General features: G+C 46.7%; 1 protein-coding gene across 2 annotated transcripts in view; it reads left to right on the top strand.

Moving 5' to 3' along the window:
• The window catches only part of STAG2 (STAG2 cohesin complex component), a 1,316,830-nt gene that overhangs the window by 633,133 nt on the left and 663,060 nt on the right, over nt 1–20,637 (top strand). For both annotated transcript variants that reach the window (XM_086918500.1, XM_086918501.1), the window contains one exon: nt 3,492–3,609. In XM_086918500.1, coding sequence (XP_086774626.1) covers nt 3,492–3,609 — 118 coding nt within the window. The remainder of the gene's footprint in view (nt 1–3,491; nt 3,610–20,637) is intronic.

Raw genomic sequence — 20,637 nt, 5'->3', positions numbered from 1 at the left:
AGGGGTGATGAGACTAGCTATAAGCACCTTTAGACCTTCACCACCAACTCCCTCAGCACCTAACACACAATCAATGGTAGAAGGAACTAAAACAATATTAGGGGCATTAGCCAGGGACAAGGCTAGCGGTTCCCTCCCAGAAACTTCCACAAAGGGCCGAGCAAGCCCCCCCCTATAAGCAATGACGGCCGCACAGTGTGGTTGCTAGTTGCCGATCTCTCACCTCGGGTGGCTAGTTCAAGTAAAGGGGACTTGGTGCAGGGCAATCCCTCTGTTGGCAGCGAGCATATTCCATACGACTCCCTAAGAAGGGGGTTACCCTTAGTGTTTTGACCAGCTGGAACTAGATGGATAGTTTTATCATTTATAGGCTCAGGGACTGTACCACCAGCTCGGTATTCAGCAACATCCCCCTCTTTATGCATAGTCTCACTTAGAAATAGTTTGCAGTTTTCAGGGAAACATTGAGATAGTGCAGAGACAGAGCGGGATCAAGGGCAAGATGAAGAACAGTATAGGTCAACCGAGAACGGTGTACAAGAAGCCCTATGGGTAAGTCAATCAACATCCTCAAGGCACCCAAACCTATTATAGGTGGGTGCCCCATTCCACCTGCCATGTGTATCCTGCCAATAATCGGATGACCCACCCTGTACACAATTTCTAGACGGAATCCAGTTCCAGTTACCCCCGGTATTAGGGCATGGAAGCGGGGGATAAAAATAAGTTAGAGGTCTAGGTGTTATGGACGAATTTCCTCCATAATTGTTCCATGAGTATATGTAGTGTGCAGTATTGGGGTCTTCAAAGGAAACAATAACGCAATCACCTGAGATCGATTTGTTCGAAGTACCTATCCAAGGGACCCGTCGCACCATAAGAATTTTACTTCTCAGGTGATTGGGTAACGGCCTATTTACATTAAGCCAATGAGTTACCTTGTTTCTTAGTGACCCGAAGTCTTCCTGCTGTTGATATGAAATTTCCGGCACACCTGTTAACACAACTACGTAGGGTCTTACATCTGGGGGGAGATCAATGTAGCCCCTGTAATGATTTTTATAAAATTTTGCTCTTTGTGGGATGGAGTGATGAGTATTATGTTCTTTGACCCTCAGAACTGCCGTAACTTTCGAGGCTGGTGCAGGTTGAACTGGCAACTGATTTGCACCCTCCACTACTGTGTTAACGGAAGTGCTTAAGATGACCTTGTGCCGAGGTTTTGGAATGGGTTTAGTCACAGGAACTGTTGGTGGAATATCAGCAGGTACTGGTAAAGTATGAGTTGCGCCTAGTGTGCTAGCCGGCTTGTTTTCGGCTATACTCAGGGTTGCTAAAGTTAGAATACTTTTTCTGTCTCGAGCAGCTGGTTTTCTATACGTGACAGTCTAACTTCCAAGGGGGTTAGGAGTTTTTTTTAATGTTTCCAAACAATCGTTAGGAATTCCACATCCTTTCCTTCTATCGTACAGAGTGGTACCCCACCATTCTCACTTTCTATTACTAGATGATCATATTCCCCCACCGATTTTGCTAGGCTAGGTTCTGGTGCAGAGGGGCAATTATTTTCAATAGAAAGGGATGCGTGAGGGGGTACGTGAGGGGGTGTGTGAGGGGATAACTGAAGGGGAGAGCAACCCTCCCCCTCGTCATTAAGCTTAGTCCCCGTAAAAAACTGGGCCTTTGCTACCTTGGCCTTTTTCCTGGAATAGGCAGATGTGGTGTTGCGCTTTCGTTTATGGATGGCGCCCTTTTGGGAGGTAAAGGAAATCCTCCCGCTCACTACCTTAGCAGTAGATGCCATCTCCGGTGGGGCCCCCTCAACCCCTGCTGCCCCACCCAATGGTGGACTAAGGGTGGGGGGGGGATGAACGGGGTGACCCCACCATCGGTGCTGGGGCTGGGAGGAGTGAGGTTGCTGACTGATGGACAACTGCCTGCGTCAGGATAGGAGCAGGACCCATTGAATGCTCAGGGGTTTTGGCAAGAGCAAAATGACCTAGATAAGATTTTTTGGCCATAGCCAGCTCCTGAGATAGCCTTCTAGCTGCGTCAAGTTCGATGGAGACCCTGTGCTGCATTTTATTAATCTCCATATCTATGGCAGTATTAGTCCTAGTAATAAAATCATCAAGGGTCCCATTTTGCAGCTTCCCTTCAGCTGCCCTACTTCTATACTCACGCGTGGACATAACACCTTATGTTCAGCAAGGGACTCAAGGAGGTGAAATTATAATGACAAAGTTGAGGCCAAGGGGAGTAGCCCAGTCCGGTCTCCACCGTTCTCTAATGGCCTCAAACGGCCCGCTCTTTGCCCGGTCTTAGCCCCGGCCTTAGTCCCGCGCGCGTCCCGCGTGCGCGTGGCTATTACTCGTTAAAAAGGGGAGAAGCAGGAGGGGGCGGGAAGAGGACCAGCTGCGGCCGATCTGCGCCGCTGAGCAGGCTGGTCCTCGCAGTCCCGCCTCTGTCCGTGTGTGTGGGGCTGATAGTCACCAGAGAGTTCGTAGGTCCTTGGATGGCCAGGCGAGTCCCGAAAACAATATCCCCAACAATGTTCAACAACCACGAGCGTTGTTCTTTGAATATCTGAGCTGAGGTGGCATTTATGGGCAGCGAGAATTCTCAATATATTCACCTCATTGGTTAAAGTTTGGGTGTTATTAAATGAGGTGAATATGCTACCAAACACACAGTTCTTGTTGGTGCTACGGTCATTCTAACAATATTGAGTGGTGGTGTAACTTACCTTTGATTCCCAGGCTGTTAACTGGAAGTATTTAAAGTATTTTAATCTATGAAAGATTCCAACGCTGTACACCTGTTATAGGTAAGTAGCTTGTTTCATATGTGAGAGCAATCTAAAAATATATCCCAATTATGGTGTTTCATATATTTCCTCAGGTCATTCATTTATAATGCTCAGCCTTTTATGCTGTTTTTTGCCTATGTGAGGCTTGGTTTGTGACGAAAATGTCTTGCTGAAATACTGCAATGCTTTAAATACTCTATAGGCAATGCATTAAGATGGTGATTTGCTAGATCATGTATTCTACATGGAACTTATTTTGCCCCGTCCTAGTTATTAGTTTTGCAATAAACAGCAACTGTCCAGAGATGGCAGGGTTGTTACTGGGGGTCATATTCCAGAATTTGAAGGCTTTCAGTAAGTATTAGTTTTAGCCAAGTGAAATTTGAATTTGATGAAAGACTAGTTCAGAAGTGCAGATCAATCTTCGAGGGCTCAGAAGAAAAAATTCAAAGTTGAAGGCTAGAGATAAGAATTTAGTATCTCCGTGTCTTAGCAGAATTTGCAGAGCTTCACGAACAAAGTTCAGGTAGGTGCAGAAATGTATACATTTAGCACAGCATCAAGTCTATTAAAAATGTTAGTCTTAAAGTGAAAATTTACTTCTCAGTATGTTTGATTGGCAACTACAAAAATTAACTTTTTTTCATTTGTAAATGATATATTGTATTCTTTTGTATTTTAGCTACATGAGCACGCTGCCTATCTTGTGGATAGCATGTGGGACTGTGCTACTGATCTACTGAAGGACTGGGAATGCATGAATAGTCTACTGTTGGACGATCCTCTAAATGGAGAAGAGCGTAAGCATTTACCTAATTTTAATATAAAATATGAAGAAATATTTAGCAGCTAATGTTATCTTTTAGCATTGCTGTCCTTCTGCATGGTATTTAGTCTTACAAGCTAAAAGAAAAGTTATCCAGTTATGTCTGGGCTGATGGTAATAGTGCTCATGATGTTTGACGTTGTGGATGGGTGGCATGTACAGCTGTAGATACACATGCTTGTGTTTGGCTCATATGTACACAACTTGATTTTCTTCTAAGAACTCTTTAGCCTCGACTGGCAATGAGTGTGAACATCAGCACCATTGTTAGATTGTTTCCTTCTGCCGTTGGGGGTCAGATATGCTTTGCTGGGGCTCTGAGTAAACTGTGCGTGGCATTTTTTGTCAGGTCCTCGAGTTTTCCGCTCCTGTTAGAATAAGACAATCTGTTGTGCATTGCGGTTTTTATCATCTCCGTCGTGTTTCTTCCATTGGCTCTGCGTCTCGGATTTTGTTGATAACCTGTCGGCACCTTACTCCTCTCTGGCCTATTCTAATGGGTTGCCCTCTCAAAAATGCATGTACCATGATGGAAAAAATGCCCTTTCATTACTGTACACAGTGGCACTCCAAGGACTCTTGGGCAGATCAACACTCAGTCTGCAACCTCTGCTTGTCGCCGGAGCACAATAGGACCTCCTACTCTGCTTTGACTTTTGGCCCAAAATGGCCATCTGAAACAGTTGGGATAGTCTACTTGTTAGACACGACATGGAACAGCAATCAGACAAGGAAATCCCAGACATCTTTGGAAAGGAAAGGCCGATGTCGAACAAGCAGCCACCTTTAGCGTAGACCATTTTTCCGCCTACGTGCCCCGAGACAGCAGACCTGCAGGCCTCACCGGGCCAACAGCAGAAGACCTTAACAGTGAGTACAGCTCCTCACAGCTCTCAGCGTTAGGTCACACACCACCCCTGCAGAGGTTGGTCATCGAGCCCATGTACGAAAGTGGGTTTCTGTTGCAGTAACCCCCCCCACTTTTTGCCAGACTACTGATGCACTTTTACTTGGTGTGCCCTGTGTCCCTGCCAATCACGTTCCCAGGGCCTGTGTTCTTTTCCAAGAAGAAACCCAATTGGCATCTCTGGCCACAGGTCAGGCCCTGGTAAATGGTACCACAGGTACCCAGGGCATTGACCATGTAACACCTCTAAGGGCTGCAGCACTAATTGTGCCAACCTTAGAGGCCCTGTACCCTGGCACTCGCACACTGCTTTTGCAGGCTGCGGGTCTTGGTGCAGAACAAAGTGAAGAGTCGACATGGCACACATCCCTGTGTGCCATTCCCACAAACCACTGCCCGGCATACATCAGTCACCCCTCTAGCTGAGTGCACTCTACCAGTGGTGAGGGTACAGGTGGATGAGCCCTGTACCCCTACAGTGTCTGAGTACATTCTTAGACATTGTAAGTGCAGTGCTGGCATTAAGAGTATATGGTGTTGGGAGTTTGTCATTACAAACTCCACAGCACCATAATGACTACACTGAAAATTGAGAAGTTTTGTATCAAACGTCTCAGCACATTAAACCCACATGGATGCCAGTGTGGGATTTAATGAAAAATGCACACAGAGGGCATTTTAGAGATGCCACCTGAAAACTAACCTACCACTAGAGTCCATGCTGAGTGGCTGCTTTCAGCTGCCACCACCAGACATGTTTCTGGACCCCTGGGTCGAGAGTCTGCTGCTCTCTGGGGCTTGAAACAATGCACATCCTGGGACGAGGTGCCAAGCCTCCTCCCCCAGGTTGGGCAGGTAAGCTTCTAAGGCTTGTCGCCTTTGTGAGCTTCCCCAGGCCATTTGATGCTCTCAGCTACTGATCCACACTGGTTCTGAACCCCACTTTGGGCAGGAGAACCAGCAAGAAAAAAATTGAGGAAGAGAGGTGTGCCCACCTCTGCCAACTCCACGCCTCAGGTGGGGGAGGCGACGTGAAGCATATTGGGGGTGACCCACCCCAGCAAAGAGACCCTTTTACCTACCTGTAACACCCCTAAATCAAGTATTTAGGAGCACCCCTGAACCTTGCTTCCTCAGACAAGAAGAAAATACAAGGACAGAACAGCCGTGCAGCATCTAACAAGAGGAAGGCGTCCACTGACATGTCCCCAGCCCTATCGGCCTGTTGCTTCCCCCCTTCCTGAATTTGCTCCTGCGAAATCCTGGTGTGTTCTACAGCCAGCCGCCTTGAAAACCCCGGAGGACCTGCCTGCCTTCAACCCCAAAGACTTTGTCTCCCGTGAACACCAGATCTGTTCATCTGCAACCTCTGGCCCTGCCCGGAAACCGCGAATCCTCACCACTTTGCACCCGCCATCCATGGCCCGAGTGGGCAAAAACCAAAAGGATGTCTCCTCTCATCCACCCCCCCCCCCCCCCTCCACCCCCCCAACATCCTCCCCCCAACCCCGGCGATCATTACGCCTAAATCCAGAAGTTCTCCCCAATCGCGACCCGCAGAAGGTAAATGTCCAGTATCTGTAAAGTGCGATCAATTACCAGAAGGTGTCCAGGTGCTGGGGGCCTTCGGGAAGATTAAGCGAGCTATTGCCCAGAGTCACATGGTGCTGGGCAGACCCCTGCTGTTAAAGCTGGGCATCGAACTGTGATCCCCAGAGTCCAGCATCACACCTCTTCCGACCCCAAAAGGCACCACTGCACCCGACGTCCCAAGGCCTTTTGTGTCCAAACCGACGGTGCCTAACCATCCCCAAACTTCCCAACTTGCCTCTCAAAGTGGTGGTCGCATGAAGAAGACTTTAGTCACCAAGCCTGCAATGCCTTAGCAAACCGGAGGTTCCCTACTGAAAACAGGGCACCCGACGTCGAAACAGCACCCTGCACCGGCTGCCATAGTGCTGCTGAGGGTGCACCTGTGGTGCTATTTGGTTTCCCTATTTGCCCTGAGCTAAAGGCCAGGTCTTTGCTCTCACACTCAAGTGGCCTTCTCGTCAGCAGCCACCAACCGGTGGCCCCCATTCCCACTTGGATAACATTGGGCCACCGCACTCTGCACCTGGCTGCCTTAATGCAGCTTAGGGTGTAACAAGGGTGCATGCTTGACCCTGGGAGGGACCCCTGAGTCTGCCCCCAGAACCTCAAATCCCACTACCGAATACTTTCCTCAATATCGGTAACACTATTTTCCTCCATAGGATAACATTGACTGTTTAAAAAAAAAAAAAAGTTTTGAAGTGTGGAGCTTGAAATTATTTAAAGTTGCACTAGCTAACAAAAACTATTTTACTTACTTGTTTGCAGGAAATGTCCCAGTGTTATCCAGTTACCTTACTCGGATTAAGATAAGCAATCTCAAAAGTAACTTGCCTGTAATTTTCTTGAAACGCACATTGAAGTCTATGTACTGGATTTACAAAGTATTTCATTTCTCTGAAACCATACTGTAAGTCAAATCAAAGTGCATTTACTATTAAAAATACAAACTGTATTACAACTGTATATTTGCCCCTGTATTGGAACTTTCATAGATTCCCATGGTTAGTATCATTCCCTGTCGTCGGAATGGGAGCCTCGGTAGTATCACAACCTAGGCCTCATCTCATTTTGTATCCTTTCACTCTCTTTGTGTAAAAGACACCAAAATGTTGCCAGGACCAATCAGAGCAGCCTCACCCCATAGAACCTTCCAGAGAGAGCTCAGAGCCTCAGATTTTTCTGCCGCACGTTGTGCTAGGGAGTCTCCACTGAGCTCTGCTCAGTTTTCTCATTATTACTAGTTATTTCTTCAACTTTTCTACTACAATCAAGACATGTCTGACAAGGAGAATAAGGCCTTATTCAGGTCCTGTGCCTCTTGTGGGAAAAAACTACTTTTTGTGGAAGATAAGCATGAAAACCGTATATATTGCTTATACCCGGACCACAAGGCCACTGACTGCAAGATTTGTAGAACCTTCTCTACAAAAATGCTTCGGGACAGAGAGGGCCAGCTATTGACCTGGCTTCAGAAAATGAAGACTCGGAAGGAGGTGCTTCCATCAGATGAAGAGGATTCAACATCTATGGCTTCCTCTCACAGATCCAAGAAGAGGGGTAGGTCTCCTCCTTCAGCCGAGCCCCCTATCAAGGCCCCTCATAAGACCTCTGACAGGTCTGAGAGGGCTAGTCCCATTAAATCTCCTCACGGAAGTGAAAAGGAGAGGCCGGGACAGGCTGCTGGATTGGTTACAGCCACTAAGGACAAAAAGGAGGTTTCTATCACTTCTCCTCCGTCCAAAAAGGAAAAGACTGGTGAAAAATACTCTACAGTCAATCCAGAGACCGTTCCTGAGAAAAAACAGCGTCCGTCGACGACCGAAACATCAGGTACATTGACGACGAGTGCTTCTATGAAAATTCCCGCTGTTTCCTTGGCCCCGTCGACGGGACCGTCGTCGGTGGCGGTTTCGCCGTCGACTACTTCATCGTCGTTTAAAGTACCAGGTTCGTCGACGATGACTTCTTCCTCGCCGACGATGATGATCCCCGGGAAGGTGCTGTCGACGGCCTCGTCGACAAAGTCTACATCGACAACAACGACTTCGACGACGCTTATGGTGATGACGACGAGTTCGTCAAGAAAACAGTCGACAATAATACCGTCGACGACGTCCAAGGCCCCGTCGATGAGGTCCACTGTACCGTCGACGATTCCATCGACGATAGCGTCGACGACGTCCAAGGCCCCGTCGACGAGGTCCACTGTACCGTCGACGATTCCATCGACGATAGCGTCGACGACTGCCGCACCGTCGACCAGGTCGCCGACGGGTCAAAAACTGCAATTTCCTATTCAAAAGCTGAAGATTACACCTGAAATGACGTCTCCAAGACTGGTTTCGACGCTTCCACCTACACTGCTTCTGGATGACTAGTCGGATGAGGAAGAGGATGATGGAGGCCAATATGGGGATGCCTACAGTCCCTCAGATTTACATGTCAAATTGCAAGAGACTGACACGGAGGAATATTATGAGCATGCATATGATCAAGAGGTGCATCGCTATGTTCCTCAGGAGCGACGTCCGCCTGGTTTAGGACAGGACAGGACAGGACATGGTGGCCATGCAGGACTCTCATCTCTGATCTACAGATGATGCTGCAGGACTATAGAACCAGGTTTCCTTCGGAACCTTTATTGCAGCCTGCGCAACCTCCACCTCAGGTGTTGCCGCAAGCGCAACCAGTGGTCGTGCAGCCTCCTTCGCAAGTGGTACCTCTCACGCCAGTGGTCATACCAACGGTCCTTTCCCGGACATCGGATCCCCAGCCCGCCAATACCGTTCAGCAGGATTCCTCTTCTGATGATGTACAGGTGGATCCTTTGACTGATCCATTGCAGGACCCAGACTTGGATCCTGGTGACAGTGGACTACAAGATCCACACGCCACTGGTCGATATACTTCTGTTTCCCCTCCAGTCGATATAGGGGGATTCCATAACCTCATGGAGAGAGCGTCAAAGAGGTTTGGACTACCAATTACAAGGGAAGAGTCTGAATGTTTCCTGTATGACTTCAAAGAACAATACAAAAAATCAGTCAAATCCATTCCCATAATTGAGCATGTGTGGGATGAAGGGATAAAAATCATGCAAAATCCAGCCACTGTTATCCCGGTTCTTCCTAGGCTGGAAAAGAAATATAAGGCTCCAGAGGGCAGTCCAGCTTGTCTTCTTGGTCAGCCAAAGCCTGATTCGGTGATCTCCCAGGCTGCTCAAAGCAAATCCAAAAGCCCATCAACGCCTTTGACTACGCCTTCGGACAAGGACGGTAGGCGCCTGGATAACGTGGGAAAGAGGTTTTCTTCTATGGCCAACTTGCTTGTTCGAGCAGAAAATGCTCTCGCCATTCTAGGCAGATACGATCGCCAGATGTGGTGTGACATGGAGCCATTTGTGGAACAACTGCCAGACTCCGCGAAGGAAGAGGCCAGGAGAGTCCTTATGGAGGGAGAAAAATCTTCCTCCGAAGTAATTGACTGTGCAATGGATATTGCTTTACGTGCCTTTGCAGGGTCAGCAGTACTACGTCGTCAGGGCTGGCTGAGAGCCACCTGGTTTCGTCAGGAGGTCCAAAATAAAATCCTGGACCTCATTTGATGGGGAGATGCTTTTTGGTAAACATGTTGATGATGCCCTGCAAAGTATAAAGAAAGATACGGACACGGCGAAGTCATTGGGATCACTGAACTATCGTAAGGTCCCATTTAGATGTGCACGAGGCAGAGGCTTTTCTTTTTATAGAGGAAACACCCAGCAGAGATATTCCTCACAGTCTTCGCAGACTTACAAGGCTCAATATTCAAATCAACGGCAGGGACAATCGGCGCCTTTCTCCCGCCAGCCTCAGCGAGGGCTTCAGAACCGCCGAGGACGCGACCATGCCAAGAGGCAATAGTGGCCTCCTGTTCCTCCCCTCCCAGTAACATCAGTGGGGGGCAGGATATCCTTTTGTCTGAACAGCTGTAAGTGTATAACATCGGACCAGTGGGTCCGGAATATTGTTCAGAGGGGCCATACGTTGGAATTCCAAGATCTTCCTCCAACAAGAGCTCCGGGCGCCAACCGCACAAAACATCTGAGTCTGCTCCACCTCGAAGCCCACCAATTGTTCATCAAGGGGGCAATAGAACCGGTGCCTCTCTCTCAGAGGGGCAGAGGTTTTTATTCAAGGTTCTTCCTGGTTCGGAAGACAGCAGAGACTTGGCGTCCCATACTAGACCTACGAGAGCTCAACACTTATCTCCTCAAACTCTCTATCAGGATGGTTACTCCAAGATATTCTTCCTCTTTTGAACCCAGGCGATTTTTTTGGCGTCTCTGGATTTAGAAGATGCATATTTCCACATACCGATACACCCAGCTCACAGACAATATCTACGCTTTACAGTGAGCAAGAGCTATTTCCAATTCAAGGTGCTTCCGTTTGGCCTTCGATCTGCACCAAGGGTCTTCACCAAAGTGTTAGCACCAGTAGCAGCATTTATACGAAAACAACCCCTGGAAGTTTTCCCTTACTTGAACGACTGGCTCGTCAAGGCTCCATCTTTCAAGGAAACTTCTCAAGCCGTTTCAACTTGCATCCAGCTGTTAAATCACCTGGGCCTTCAACTAAACAAGCACAAGTCAGTTCTGGAGCCCTCAAGATCCACAAGGTTCCTTGGGGCCATTTTGGACACAACGCAATGCACAGCTCGTCCTTCGGAGGAACGTCAACAAAAGTTGATAGTCTCGGCTCGCCAGGTGCTCAACAAGAAATGCCTTTCAGTCCGACAATACAAGTCCCTGCTCGGGTCGATGTCATCCTGCATACCATTAATACCGCATTGCAGGTTGCGAATGTGTCCTCTGCAAGAAGAGCTAGACAAACAATGGTGCCCGGCAGAGGGATCATTCAACGACAACTGTTTGTGAGGCCACAAATGAGAACAGCATGCGAGTGGTGGCTGGTAAAAGACTATTGCGGAAGGTCTGACATTCAGGATTTCACCATCCCCCCTGATTATGACTACAGATGCCTCTTTGGAAGGCTGGGGAGCAGTGCCCCGAGAGCTTCAGTGTCCGCTGACTTGGAGTCCAGACCAGCGCCAGTGCCATATAACTTTTGTGGAGCTAACGGCCATTCGGTTGGCTTTGCAGGCTTTGCAGGCTTTCCTTCCCACAGTTCAAAATCAAACAGTGCTGGTCCGGACGGACAATACGACGGTCGTGCACTACATCAACAAGCAAGGAGAAACGAAGTCACAAACTCTGTCCAAAGAGGCTCAGAGAATCTGGGATTATGCGATTCTGCACGGGATCAATTTGAAGGCCGAACACCTGACCAGTTCTCTCAATGTCACGGCGGATGCCCTGAGTCACCAGACCGAGGTGAATCACGAATGGGAATTAATCAGTCCATTCTGGAGAGTGTTTTCTCGGTCTGGGGGACACCGACCATCGACCTCTTTGCCTCTCCAGTGAACGCCAAATGCCGGTTCTACGCAAGCAAAGTTCACCATCAGGGATCTCTGGGGAACACTCTTTCGATTGCCTGGTACGGCGCGTTCTTTTACGCTTTTCCGCCAATTCCCCTCATCCCACGAGTACTCAGGAAGATAAAGGCGGAAGCTTGCAAGATGATCCTCATTGCACCGGCGTGGCCCCGGCAATTCTGGTACACAGAACTCCTTCAACTCTCCCAGGATAATCCAATTAGCTTGAGACCAATTCCATCCCTATTATCGAGGAATCAGGGGCAGGTGTTCCATCCGGATCCGAAATCGCTGCACTTGACAGCGTGGCTCCTGAACACAGAGTTCAGTCAACTGAATCTCCCCAAGGAGTGCAGAGAAGTGTTATCCCAGGCTCGGGTACCAAGCACTAATAAAACTTACAAGGTGAAATGGAAGAGGTTCTGCCTGTGGTGTCAAAGACAAGGTCTCCATCCTTACAAATCTCTACCTCATCAACTTTTGCCATATATACTATCATTGGCTAAGTCTGGGTTGGCGCATTCGTCTGTGAAGGTACATCTTGCAGCCATATTGAGGTTTTGGTGCAGTTCTTCAGGCCTGTCCTTATGGTCCTCTAGGATTGTTAAACAATTCTTGAAAGGCTTGTATCGGATGTATCCTCCTGTTCGCCCTCCTCCGCCAGTTTGGCAGCTCAATCTTGTCCTGGCTCAACTCATGAAAGCTCCGTTTGAGCCGGTGCACAAGGCGGACTTGAAATTCCTGTCTTGGAAACTTGCCCTCCTTTTAGCTCTAACATCAGCGAGAAGAGTTAGTGAGCTTCAAGCCCTATCCATAGTGCATCCATTCCTTCAATACAAAAAGGATGTGCTTATTCTTCGCACCAATCCGAAATTTATTCCGAAGGTGCCGTCTGAGTTCCACTTGAATGAACCTTTGCTTTTAAAGTCTTTCTTTCCGCGCCCTTCTACGCCTGCGGAACGCTCATTACATTCTTTGGACGTTTAAAGATGCTTGAAATTCTACTTAGAACGCACACAACCCTTTCGAAAATCATCCCAATTTTTTGTGTCCTACAGCGCACCACGGAAGGGGTTTCCTTTTGCAAAGAGTGGCATTTCCCGCTGGATCTCAAGTGCGATTCAATTATGCCATCAGGAGGCGGGCAAGCCACTGGACAGAATGGTCCGTGCACATTCCACAACGTCTGTGGCATCGTCTGTGGCTCTCTTCTCTGGAGTCGCCATTAAGGACATATGCAGGGCAGCAACGTGGAGCAGTACTCATACCTTCACAAAACACTACTGCCTGGAATCTGCAGGACGAGACAACGCGGCTGTTGGTCAAGCAGTTCTGCAGAATCTTTTTCATTGAGAGGTGACCTTTCCCTACAGTCCCTCCTTCTTGGTGAGCACATTTTGTTTCTTGTTTTTGCTATGCTATCAGTATTGCTATGTGGTTATGTGATACCAAAAGTAAGGGGTTACAGAACCTCCCCAGAGGAAAGACAGTGAGCCACTTTGGGGGCGTCCCAGGTAGTCCCCCAAAACCCTGTCCAGGAGGGCGGGCCCAAAAACACCTCACAAACTAAAACTGGGTACCAAGGTAAGAATTGGGATCCCAACAGGGTATGGTGTGTCAACTGCAAAAAGGCAGGACACCACACCAAGGACCATAGCTGTCCTAAAATAAATTACTGTCCCTAGTGTAGCTCCAGGGGGTTCCAGTGTAGCTTAAGAGGAGGATTCTTCATATGAGGAAGCCCTCATAGCCTTCAATTGGAAAATTCCAGAGGGGAGTAGACACTTTCACCACCTACTGGTGAATGGAATCCCATCCCTTGCCTTGAGATACCTGTGCCAGTCACTATGTGGTGCATGACAGGCTGGTTCTCACAAACCAGTATGTCCCACGGGAAACAAAAAAAATAAGGGCTGTCCAACGGGGTGTCACTGTTAGTCGTGTGGCTGTAGTGCTCCTAGAAATAGCTGGGTCCCTTACATGGAGAAAGGTGGTAGTCAGTAAAGACCTTCCCCTTGATTGTCTCCTTGGGAATGACTACCCAGAGGTTGGTCTGACCCAAAGAGGGGTACTGGTTCAATGCCAGACCTCACCCAAGAAATCTGGGGGCCCCAACCTGCAGTTAGTACAGCTAAGCCCCAAACGAGAAAGAAGAAACAGTATAGGGAAGGTGGGCAACTGTTAGCCACAGTTCCAGTGGGCCAGGGAGATTCTATTACGTGAAAGTATCAAGGACCCCCTGAGCAAATAGATACTACAAGTCCTAGGTCAGGGATTAACAGAGTGAAAAGTAACAGCCAAGGCACTTGAACTACAGACTAGTTCTGTTTTGATGAACTAAACAAAAGAAAAGGGATGTAAGTAGATCTAAAATCAGTTTATTATTATTTACCAAATTTAAAGGGGGCACAGACAGATATGCAATTCAATTCATGTATTTTCAAAGGAAGAATTTAAAAAATCAGCAAAATATCAACAAAAACATTCAATATACAATTTAAAACATTAAGTGAAAAAACATATTAAGAAAGTAGCATCAACAAATTAATTCTCAAACATCAAGTAAAGGGACATATTAAAAAAGTGGCATTAACAAATTAAATCTCTACTTGCGTTTCGGCGACCAGCGCCTTCTTCTGTAGTAGCCACGTGTATCACAATTTTAGCAAAAGTCACCGAGAAGTAAAGAATTGATCAAATGCCGTCTTGTCTTTTATGCAACAGTATTCAGGATGAGAAACCAATGATTGTTCAAAACGGTCATGAAGCCGTGGGTCGTTGCTTCAAATTAATGGCAGTGGCGCTTTTGTTGCTGGATAAAAAAAGAAAAGGCAGTCGAATTTTATGTTCTTTAGTAATAATTCCTGTTTATTTTAATGCCAGTCAGGGTCCAGATCTGGTTTATTAGGTATCAACACTCGCTCTTCAGGTCGTTTTATAGAAATCTCGTGAAGTTAAAAATGTGTTCGCGGAACTTAGCAAGGAAGCCTTCTTAATACGAAGATCTCCCCTTTGGGCAGTACAATGCTGCAGCGGAATATGATTGGCAATCAACTGAGGAGTTCCAAGGAGTTGCAGAGAAGAATCCACGAAAATTAAAGAAAATAAGTTCTATAGGTCAGCTATATCTAAATTTGACGTTCCGGTCGTCTATTCCAGCATTCAGAGTACGCCGAAAGGTGAAAACAACAAAACTTTGACAAACAACCGGAGAATGCGCATGCAGGAGGCTCCCTTTCGTGAAGTAATGGACAAGACACTGTTCAAGTTCTGCAAGAATTGCCACCACAAGTACGCGCAGAAAGAACAGCATCCAGTTTGCAACCCTTGGCTCCCGTTTGATCACAGAAGTCAAGACTGCAACGCATGCTCGGCCTTCACCCCGAAGACGTTGAGGGTGCGAGAAAGGCGGAGAAGGGACAACTACAACATGCAGGGACATGGCCCTCCACCATCATTTCGAGACCTGGTTCTCTCCAGCGAAGAAGAGGACAATGTCGCAGAATGGCCTGAAGTCGACGAGGACACAGACGTCCAGGTCGTAATGGTCGAGAAGAAGACTTGAAAGGAGGTAAGAAATGTCGCCCTGAAAAAAGTTGAAGTCAGGAAAAACAGACTCTGGAGCCTCGGCGTCGAAGCAATCGACGACCGCAGAAGCATCCAAAGATAGGCTGCCTGTCGGATCCTTGGACAAGGACTCCAGAACGGCAGAGACCCTCTCAAAATCGAAGATGTTGAAAGACGGACAAGATAAAGATGCTTCGACTTCAACAAAGGGATAGTCGAAACAGGCTTCCGCGACCGCATCGGCATCAGCAAGCGTGAAAATGAAGACAAACTCTTGGCGTCGAAACTCCCGGAGCCGCGGTAGAAAAAAAAAGGAAGCACCTCGAAGCCGAAATGGTGAGCATACTACAGCGCAAAAAAGAATTTCACAACAGTTTGAAGCAATTCAAGATTCTGCCGAAGGCTTCTACAGAAGCAGACAAGGTCGTCTAGGAGTTACAGCTTCCAACGGCACATGCCACTTGTATGTCCATCAATCGCGGCTGCGCCTGATTTTTGGCTGGCAACGAGTGATGTGAACTGGATGTTAAACATTTGCCTAGGACGTTATCGGACCACTCACTGGTGTTACTTAGTATGACTGAACCCACGCACCTTCCACCACAATTTCAAGGGCGATTGCAATCCTCTGCACTGAAAAACCAGGTATTCTTTGAGTGGGTATAAGGCCATAGAGAGCTATTTTGCAAATAAAGTTGGGTCAGTTCAAAGTCTAGGAACGCTATGGGAGGCGTTTAAGGTGACAATACAAGGAGTGTGCATAGGATTGCAGGCAGGAGTGCTTAAGTATTTAAGAGGGTCCATGCAGAGGTTGGAACAGGAGCTGGGGCTCCTTGAAACAGAATATGCTACCACACCAGAAAGGGCAACGCTTGCTACCATCAGATCAAAGATTACTGAATACAATGACCTAGCAGATCAGGATGTGTGGCATATGTCGTGTAGATAGACAGCCAGATATTATGGGGAATTGCTGTACCATGGGCTAAAAACCATATAGTGAAAACTATTGCAATGGACAACACTACTCACTATGGCACACTGGGTATTCTCAATTCCTTTGTACAATACTTCCCAGCTATGTATGACAGTATGCAAACCCAAACGGAAGATGACATTGAACAAATACTGGTGTGGTTGTCGCGAGGACAGCAAGATTTTTTAATGCACCCACTGACAATAGACGAAATTCGAGACGCCATATCCGCGTTGCCCAATGGGAAAGCTACGGGCACAGATGGCCTGCCAGCAACATTTTTTAAGAAGTACCTTGACTTGCTGGTGCCCTACCTTCACGAGATGTATATAGGTCCGTATGAACAGCAACGGCTTTCGGACACACTCCGGGAAGTGTTTACCAGATTTCTGTTGAAACCCGGGAAGACACCAGATAGCTGTGAACCCTATAGACCTCTTTCGCTTATGAATACAGATGTTAAGATTTTATTGAAAGTGCTGGTTAATAGACTACGGCTGCTGCTCCCTGTCATGGTGCTTCCTGACCAGTCAAGATTCATACCTAGCTGATCCACGTCACATAATTTGAGGACACTATTCGCAGTATTGCATTTACTTGAGCCCACATTGCCTGAGGCGGTCTTGCTCGACGCTGCTAAGGCATTTGACTCTATCTCCTGGAGATATGTTTGCAGTCCTACACTGCATGGGAGTACCCCACATTTACACAATTTGGATTAAACTATTATACACTGACCCAGTAGCACGTGTGAGTATTAACGGGTGGATGACTGATACTTTCCATATTCGACGTGGTATGAGGCAAGACTGCCCCCTATCCCCCTTATTATTTGCGGTGGTTCTGGAACCGCTGGTCAGTATATTGCGCCAATGGTATGCGCAGGCGGCGCTACGGTTCCACCAAAGAACGCTAGCAGTATTCAGGAATGCAAATGACATGGCGGTATATGTGCGGGATCCTGCAGTATATCTGGAACAGCTCATTCGGGAATATATCTGCTTTGAATGGCACTCCGGGCTCGGACTTAATTGGCATAAATCAGTTGTGCTCTCCTTGACGAAATGCATGTCACAGGTGGAATTAGGGTATCCACTGGAATGGGGATCGGATCCAAAAAGTACCTGGGTGTCTGGATTCAGAGTGCCACAGGTGATTATACGGACCAACTATGGAACGACAATCACACGGCTCACAGAGCAAGTGTCCCGATTGATAAAACTGCCTGTAACTTTTACGGACAGAATAGCATTAATCAAAATGGTCGAGCTCCCGAAGTTTTTATGTTTGTTTGTAAATATCCCCATTAGATTAACGTAACATTTAATTAATAAACTTCGTACCTCATTACTTACACTAGCTTGGGGAGGTAAAAAGCCAAGGGTGAAATGGGAGGTGCTGATACGACCATACGAGATAGGGGGGGGGTTACGGTGCCGGATTAACAACTATGATCTCTGTGCGCAAGCACAATATGCATACTATTAGTAGCACGATCTGGCATACCTCCCACTTTTTGCTTTGGAGGCAGGCGCTGCTCACCCAACGCCACTTAAAGCAATGATTGTTTACACCAGTACTGTTCTGGAAAAGGAAGAAGTTGATACAGTGCGCTGTACAGCTAATGCGTGGAAGGAGTTAGGGAAGAGAGCACAGAGATTTCTGCTCTATGGCCCAGCTATGCCACTGCTGCATCATGCTGCGCTCCCTGTAACAGGCGAGACGGGCTCACTCAAGACCCTACAGGAAGCAGGAATGAACACAATGGGAGATCTATATCCAGAAGGGAAATTTATTGAGCTCTCGCAATTTGTAGATGGCAGGAAAGGATCAGTGATGCTAACGTTCATATACAGTAGACTTCGTTTAACCTTGCGGGCGTTATACCCATGCTTTTCTGAGGAACCCCGAAAGTTGGGAGCACTGCAATTAATATACACAACACAGATACAGACCATATACTAGATACTCGGTTATATAGAATTTCACAGGCAGATGTGACGAACGTTGGAACGGGTTCAATGGAAAAGTGAAATGCTATTCTTTCTAGGTCACTGACGGATGATGAACAGACAGCGTTGTAAACTGACAGGTCAGTTGACTGCAAATGGGAACCTCACTCATTCATTACAAATAAACATAAAATGTACTATACGCCTGCACAACTACATAAATATGGTTTAAAATACCCTGCCTGCTGTATAAGATGCAGTGCGGACAATACAGATTTTCAGCATTTGCCATGGGGTTTTCCAAAGATCTATTAATTTTGAGGGGTAGGTCACACGCACACTAACCGAAATGGTGTGAGTGTAATATGCAAATATGTTTATTAGGGAATGTGCTACAAATTAAAGATGTTAATGATGGACCGGTGGCCATAGCTTTGCTATTGGCAAAGGGTAGAGTCTCCATTCACTGGGGTGGCAGGCCTGTACCAAAACGTGACCACTGGTTAAAAAATCTGGCATATTGTCAAGATCAGTTCACCTGTTATGCCGAAGAATTACCACGTATGACTCGGCAACGTGAGATATGGGGTCCGTTCACTGCATATATGATGTCTAAGGACTAATCTCATTCTATGTTCAACTAGTACTCAAAATGTATATTCTGACCATGGACTGTTTTGCTATCTCCACTGGATTGTTGTCCAAATGTAACCAAAAGGTACTCTGTAACTATGTGTAAATGCTGATGAACCTTATGGTTGTTATACTATGAAAACCAATAAATAAAATAAAAAATAAAAAAGAATAGCTTGCACCAACAAAAATGGTACCAGCACCCACATGGAATCTAAACATAGTTCTAACACAATTAATGAAAGCACCATTTGAACCTCTACATAAAGCAATGCAACAAATGCTCACTCTAAAGACCGCTTTTTTTAGTGGCAATCACATCTCTACGCATTTTTAGTGAACTACAGGCTCAAACATTGCAGGAACTCTACTTCCAAATACATAGTGACAGAGAGATCATGGGAACAGATCCACATTTCATGCCAAAGTTGGTATCACAATTCCACATAAATCAAACAATAAAAATCCCTAGTTTCTTTCAAATCCAAAGACAAAAGCAGAAAGAACTTTACACACACGGGGTGCTAGAAGAGCAGTCATGTACTATGTTGAAAGAACCAAGGAGTACAGAAAGACAAAACAATTGTTTGTCTCTTATGCTACAAGCTTTTTAGGAAGACTAGTAACCAAAAATACCATCGCCAGATGGATTGCACAAGCTATTCAGTTATGTCACTAACCAAATACTCCAATTCAGGACATTTGAATGGCAGCAACCTGGTCTTCCATACACACATTTACAAAGCATTACTATGTGGACATCCAAATTAATAAGTAAGCACAAGTGGGACAAAAGGTCTTACGTCATCTAATCACAAACCAACGCTTATCTTCCACCCAGCCACCACTGGACTAAGAAACTGCTACAAAATCGATGCGCAGCATGTGAATCCAGAAAAGATTCACGCTACAAAACGAATAATTTCTTACCCGTCAGTATAGTTTTGCTGTTTGAAGAATTTTCTGGATTCACTGGTGAACCCACCCTCCTCCGCCAGAAAGATGAGACTGGAGGAAAAAATATCAAAAGGACAATAATAAAAGAAAAAAGAATCGGAAGTTGGCTACCAAAGGTTGGAGCTTCCGGTAGAAGCACAACGACATCACAGAAGGACACCAAATGGTGGTATGTCAATGCCCACCAACAAAAGCACAAAAAAAGAACAAATACTACAATTTCGGACCCACCCACTATATGGCGGAATAATGCACTGTAGGAAGGTGGATATCGGACTATGGTTGCCCCCAACTTTTTGCCTGGTGTTTTGCTGGTTTTTCGACTTAGTTGACCTGGGGCCCTGCTATTCAGGACCCCAGGCCCACTGCTCTCTCTGTAAAATGGTTTCCATGTACTCTAGGTACATATCTAATTGGATACTGAGTCACATTATCAGTCCCTGTACAGTGTACCATAGGTACCCAGGGCATAGGTGTACCCAGGGCCTACCAGGGGCTGAAGCATGTATTATGCCACCCCTGGCTGGCCATCCAAATGTGACACAACTGGCTGCACGACAGCTGGGGCAAGGTGGTGTAATCACCCTTTGCTTTAGATATAGTATCTCTATATCTAACCCTAAAATGGACACATATATTCCTATCAGTCACTCCTATGGCAGGCCTTATCAATCCTGAAGGCAGAGTGCTTGGAATTATGTGAGATGGTGCTCTGGCATGAGCTGAGCCCGTTTGCAGCTTGCGGAACCAAGTCCTAATAGCTGTTCCATGATAACGCTATCCCATATACTCTTAAGTGCATTATGAACCTCGCGGTCAAATGCTAACTTTGGCATAGCATTATCAAAACATGTCGAGTAAGGTGTCATACGAATTGGAATACTAACCCCTCGCCAATTCTGGCGACGGGGTTAGCATTCCACCCTTCTAGAGGGA

This window comes from Lissotriton vulgaris, chromosome 4_1 (assembly GCF_964263255.1).
Source record: "Lissotriton vulgaris chromosome 4_1, aLisVul1.2, whole genome shotgun sequence".
In the NCBI taxonomy this organism is placed as follows: Eukaryota; Metazoa; Chordata; class Amphibia; order Caudata; family Salamandridae; genus Lissotriton; species Lissotriton vulgaris.
Note: the sequence above shows the minus strand (reverse complement) of the source record. Positions and strands in the feature narration are given on the sequence as shown.